General features: G+C 32.4%; 1 protein-coding gene across 1 annotated transcript; it reads right to left on the reverse strand.

Moving 5' to 3' along the window:
• Positions 1-5,387: 5,387 nt before the first annotated feature.
• Positions 5,388-5,855, reverse strand: LOC117171046. Its single transcript, XM_033358091.1, has one exon. It carries the CDS (start codon positions 5,853-5,855, stop codon positions 5,388-5,390), a length of 468 nt encoding a protein of 155 aa, XP_033213982.1.
• Between the last annotated feature and the right edge of the window lie 862 nt (positions 5,856-6,717).

The raw sequence follows: 6,717 nt of genomic DNA on the forward strand, positions 1-6,717 counted from the left end.
TCTATCTAATTCCTCATCTATCTTCCCGTCCCTAGTAAATAAGCTACCAAAGTATACGAACTTATCAACTTGTTCAATTCTCTCATCATTTAATAAAATATTACTACATTTTTTCAAATATCATAAATATGGTAACTTAAATCGACAACTGTGATTAAATTTTCTGTGGAATCACATTCATGAATTGGAATTGAATTTGTTAACATTTGATTTTAAAGAAGGTTCTCAAAACCACTGCGGCTTTGATGATTACATTCTCATTGCGACATTTTTGAACATTTTTAAAATCAACCGAAAATTAAAATTTTCGCCAAAAAACGCACGATATGAAAAAAAGGCAAGAAAAGAAAAACATTGCTTTTTGAAAGCTCATCAAGATTATCATAACAAATTTTTGGATTTTTTAAAAAAATCAAAAATTCTAATTTTGATTGCACAAAGAATAATGAAAAATCAAAAATTCCATTTTGTGGTTAAACTATGTGGGATTAGAAAAAAGATTAATTCACAAAAATTGTTACACCAAATAATTCGCAATAGAGACATTAAATCATATGCTTTGATTCCGTTTGTTTGAGAATAGTTTCGAAATATATTTTATACCTAGAGAAATTTGAATTTACATTTCTTAATCTGCGGAAGAAAAAAGAATTTTGTCAATTTTTTGAAAATTCTTAAAATGTTAAAAAGCATATAACTTTCTAAATTGCTGTCCAAATTAGAAATGTCACTAGGTTAATTTGCAAATACTTCTGTCATGTACTTAAAATATTGACAAAAATTTCTAAAAATCTGAAAAAATGTAATTTCAAATTTTAAAAAAGTTCTTTTATAATGTTGCTCTGATCGAAAAGTTCAACAAAAATGTCTAAGATTACAAAATTTATTATGCAAGTATTGAAAATGCTCTAAGTTTTTTTTAGTTTTGGCTGGAAATATCTAATTAACAAACCAGATTTCGTTCAGTTATAAAGTTTTAGTTGACAGTACTTTTTCCAAAACTACTTTAATATTCCGTTTCTCTGAATAAAACGAAAATTACATTTAAAGACGATTTAAAGATAAACTTTAGTATTCTAGATCTTTATTTAGATTTAGATTTACTTTATTTAGATCTTTAGTAAATTATTTTAATTATTAATTTTAATTATTCATTGTACATATAAAAGAGCTCAGTCGGTGTGTGCCATTTTTATTTGTGATAGATAACAATTATAATTTTATATTTATTGTTTATCATTGACGCAGCTTATTGTGTTTCTAAAAATATTTTATAACATAAATATTGTACGAGTTAAACTGATGAATGATTCATACACTTCTAAAATAAAAACTGGCAATACCTCCCAGAAATAAAACTATATTAAATATTCTTAGTTATAAAATAATGATAAAGCAAGGTCGCAACGAAACATAAAATAGGAAATACCGAATAACTAATTTGAATTTGTAGTCGTTTATTAAAAATAAGTTATTTGGTGTTTCACGTTTTATCTTTCCTTATTCAAATACTTCATCATTCTTTTATTATTAAGAAGACAAGGCATAACCTCGAAGTGCAGTATATTATTTTGAAAGAAGTATATGAATGTAAATTTTTTTACATACTTGCAATATGTTTTTTTTTTAATTGTGTTACTTCATATTTCCTATTTTATCTTTCCTTTTACATTTGCCTTTTCATTCTATTATTACTAAGAAGATTTTTATATAGTTCTATTCGTGGGAGTTATTGCCAGTCGCCATTTTAGAATTTTATAAATTATTTAGAAGCTTAACTTGTGTAAAACTTCTGTTTTAATAAAACTCTCACGAATTGCACAATATTTAGTGCAGATCATATTTTTAGAAATACAATAAACCACGTCAATGATAAACATTAAATAAAAAATAAGAATTGTTATCTAAAACAAACAAAAATATGTAACACCAACTAAGGAAGTTTATAAGTACAATAAACAATTAAAATTTTAACTACAAAAACTACAACATTAGTTTTCGAGTGTGTTTGAAACTTATTGTATGATGCTTCGAAGACAACAAGAATTTTTGAAGACGATTCGGGAAAAAAATGTCTTCTAACTAGCGGCGGACGGGCGTGCACTTCAGAGTGGGCGTGCCCACCCTCGCCCCTGTTGGCATGTCATACTGCCCACCTTTTTTTTGTAATTTTTGTTTGTTTGTTAAAAAAGTGCCCCCAAACATGCTTCCCACCCTGCGCTCAGAGATCCAGTCCGCCGCTGCTTTAACTCGCGTTTAATGACATTCTTAGTTAAAAGGTAAATTTTGGAGTTGTTTTAAAAATAAGTTACTCAAGATCCTTTAGAGAACAAATGTACCTTTAAATCGTCTTTAAATGTAATGTTAGTGTGCCAGTTATCGGAAGCTTAAAGGGGAATTTTAGAATCCAAATCCTTAAAAAGTAAATTACTTATTACTTGTAACATATCCTATTAGAATGTATGTTATAAGAAGTTCGAAGTTATAAATACGAGAATGCATGGGTTATCGGAAAGTCAGAAATCTGGCTGCTTCAGTTATCGGCACTTTGATGTGTCAGTGATCGGCAATAGCTTCTAGAAAAAAACATTTTTGCTGAAAACGAAAAAAAACAACAGCTTACTATATGCAAAATATTGTCCATCTGACGACAACCCATGCATTGACGAAGACTGGCACATTTACCTTAATTTCCATTTTACTCAGGGAAAAGGAATAATAAAGTAAAATTGAAAAAGTACTTTCAGTTAAAACAATATGAAATAAAAGTATAATATATAAATACAATACAAATATAATATAAAATTAAAACAATATAACATGCACGTCACAAGAAAATAAAGAATTTACGAAGTCGAATGCCGTACTCGATGCTGCTGCCCAGCAGACCCTGCCCACTACCATGCCACCAATCATAGCAATCTACCTGATAGTACCGGATACTACCGGATCATAATGATCTGTCCACTCGGGTCAATTTGATCTAATTTTTTGTTTCATTTGTTAGATTAAACAAAATGGCCACCAATTTTTGTCACTGATACCATAACGAGATAAACTGAATAATTTATCCAACCGCACGCAAGTGACAACTGCACTTTACAGATGATATTTTCTAATGAAAGATTTCGTTAATTTTTTTACTTTTCAAACACACTGCGTAATCAAAAACCATAAAAAGCTCGCATGTGAACTAGTGTACTCTGATAACGTCAACCATCTCGGTTTGACTTCTTACATGCTTCCAGGTCTGGCTGACCAAAGAAACCGAAACGAAGCTCTACAAATTACCCTTAAAGAACCCACTGAGGCTACCGTCGGTTCCTTCTGAAAAAATTAGAAAAAAACACAGCAGGATCAACTTTTAGATTGTTGAAATTCGGACCCTACGTTAAAATTTCCATTATAAAACTAGCGGAGCAATCGCAATACTTTTTTTCAGCGTTAAACATTACAAAAAATGTCATTAATTTCTGCTGAAGGTGACTTCAAGCGCATCTATAATATACACTTGAATCCACCTTCGGCCCATGTAAATGACAGGTATTTTATTTTTTTAAGTTACTAACTCTGCAAAAAAGTACTGCGATTACTCCGTGAGTTTCTAATGCAAATTTTAACGTAGAATCCGAATTTCAACAATTTAAAAGTTGATATTACTATTTTTTTTAGTTGTTTAAGAAGAAACCGAAGGGAGACTCAATGAGGTCTTTAAGGGTACTTTGTAGAGGCTCCTTTCGGTTCCTTTAGAACGCCAGGGGGATCAGATCATTATGGTCTCAAAAGTCGATCATTCACTCCGGCCTATCAAAATTCTCTTGAATTCGATATCATTTGTGTTCAATATCAAAATTTTATTGATTTTATTATCATTTTCAACACTTTTTATGTAGATTCGAAATCGCGTTAGCTGCAGAAATTATATTTGTAGTATATTTTTAAAAAATTGTGATATATACATTCATTATAAGCAGGACAATTAACATTTATCAACAAAAATACTCGCAATCAATTATTATTTATCTTTTAATACCTGTTTTGCTAAACCCTTTAGTGAGTGTTAAAATTCTTTTGAAAAGCAAAGTTGTCCCTGTATTGTAGCCCAAGGATATGCCGATCTCGTGAAATACACTGGGCTAATCTTGGGTACTCATGTCGGGCCGATGTACGGCAAAAACATCGGCCTAGCGTTATAATTTAACTGGTTGGGTCGATCTTGGGTTAGAAAAGGTGGACATAGTTTTACAAAGTCGGGTCAACTTTGGGCCTACTCAGGGCCAACTTTGGGCCGACGGGAAATTCGCATATGGAAGAGGCCTGGGACTTAAATCGCAAGTCTCTAAACATAAACAAGTCGGAACCGTATAGAAAACTTTAAATCTGTTTTTCTAAAAAGGGTATTTTTGCATCTGGCGCAGGTTTTTTTCTCAAAAACAGCTAAACCGATAAACTTTAAATTTTAACGCAATGCTCAGTAAACTTATGGCTATCGTCCGTACCTCTATCATATTAAAATTTTAATTCTAACCTAAAATATAACTTCATTTATAGCGCGAAAAACGTGTTTTTTGGTTATTTTTGCAAAAACCGTCGCTATTTTGTTATTTACATTAAAATATAAAAACTAAAGTAAGGTTTATAAGAAGGGAGTCACAGATCAAGGAGCATTTTGGATTTTCTATTTCTGATATCTAGTAGGACCGAAATTACCGGGGCCAGCAGTTTTCAAAAACTTTTTGACCTTATTTTTGTTCAAATTATCATTATCTGAATTTTCATACAGAATTTGGAATATTCTTAATAATTAGCACTAGCTTAGACTCACATTTTTGACACCTTAAACAATAATTCTACAAGAATCTTTTATTCCTTTTAGGGCTGAGGAAAGCCAGAATCGAACGATAATGAATACTTGAATGAGAATGGCCTAGAAATTAACTAATAAAAAATTGAAAATTCAAAGTCATGTTTTAGGTCCCTTTGTCAAGTGTGTAAAAGGAATGATGTTTAATGAACAGTTTCATGATCAAAGTTTATTCTTTACCTTTATCCGATAGTTATTTTATTTATTCAAGTTTATCCCATTTCTTTTAGCTGATCCGGTTTGAATTTGGAAAATACGAGGGTCATTTAAAAAGAAATACACAATTAATTTTTTCAAAAACTTACACAAGGTATTAGACGATATGTCACTATAGCCTTTCTGCGTAGTATCCGTGCTTTTGAATGGTGGCACCCCAATTTTTCGGAAGATCTTTCATTTCAGTCAAGTCTCCTCCTTTATTTAACTGTCGTATGTCCTGGGTAACGGCTACAGAAAGATTGGGAAACAAGTCGAAGTCTGGGGGATTGATGTCTGGTCTGTAGGCTGGGTGAGGTGTCATTTCTCAACCATGTTTCTCCAGAAAATCTGTTACAACCTTTCCCAAGTGTGGACGTGCATTATCATACAAAATGAGAGCCACATCTTTGAGTAAGTCAGATCGATTTTTGTGAATTTCTCTTCGTAGTTTTTGCAAAAAATCATGGTAATAAGCTGCGGTGACGCTTGTTTCATAAGGCACTCTATCTGTTATAATAACTCCACGGTGATCATAAGCGAAAATCATTATTTGCTCAACTTTCGATTGTAATCGTCGACATTTTTTGGGCCGTAGTGAAGACGGACCTCTCCACTCGCTTGATTGTTCTTTTATCTCAAGTTCAAAATCCCTAACCCATGTTTCATCGATAGCCACAATTCGCAAGAGGAATCCATCGCTTTCAGCTAGAAATTTTTGCTTCAGTGATGTTGCAATGTCTACGCGAGTCTGTACCTCGACCGTCACAGTACCCGAGGTACCTGAATAAGCCATCTTTCACACCCGTTGTTTCAAGAAACTATGCACGAACAAATGAATCAAAGCACGTGTCAACTCCTCACAATTTTCTCGATTACTGATGTAAACATAATATACATTGCTTCATTCAGTTCACGGCGTTGCCAGATTGTGCATACCTTTTGATATGACCCTCGTGCCCAACGTTTCGCTTTTATAATCGTTCTGAATATTATGACTTGATTGTCTGCTGGAGACTTTGTTCCTCTATGAATAATGCAAAGTTTTACGCACACTCGCCAATTGCAAGAAAGAAGAAACACTAGGGTTGATATAAAAATATGCGGACAAGAAATGGTGTCACACTCTCTAAGGTTAGAATAATTTTACAAGTCAATTTTGAAATATTCATTTGGGAATCACACCTTTGATGGTGTCGTTAACGAACACTCGGGAGGTTATGTTATACATAACTGATTCAATTCAGTTATAAGTTGTGTTGAGATCAGGTAAGGTTATATCGGAGAGTAACCGCGACGAATAATTTCTGTTCTGAATAATAATAAATAGATATTCGATTCTGTTCATCTTGCTTGGTTTGGTTGAGTCGGTCGCGAGTGTCGCTGAGTGTACAGTGTTACACTAGGATGGTCTTTATTTACTCTTAGTGGATTTTTTAAATTGAATTTATTTGATCTCACCCCCTTATTTTGTTTTAATGACCAAAAAAATGATCTACACCAAATTTGAGCGAAACTGGTCAATGTGAACATGTGGCCCGAAGCACTCAAAGTTTCTTATGCAATCACGATAGGGAAAAGTACCGTCAAATTTGAAATACAGTACATTTTTTTACATTTCATCGGAATCCTTTGGCTCTGTACAATTATGATTATTT

Source organism: Belonocnema kinseyi, chromosome 4, assembly GCF_010883055.1.
Source record: "Belonocnema kinseyi isolate 2016_QV_RU_SX_M_011 chromosome 4, B_treatae_v1, whole genome shotgun sequence".
Taxonomy (NCBI): Eukaryota; Metazoa; Arthropoda; class Insecta; order Hymenoptera; family Cynipidae; genus Belonocnema; species Belonocnema kinseyi.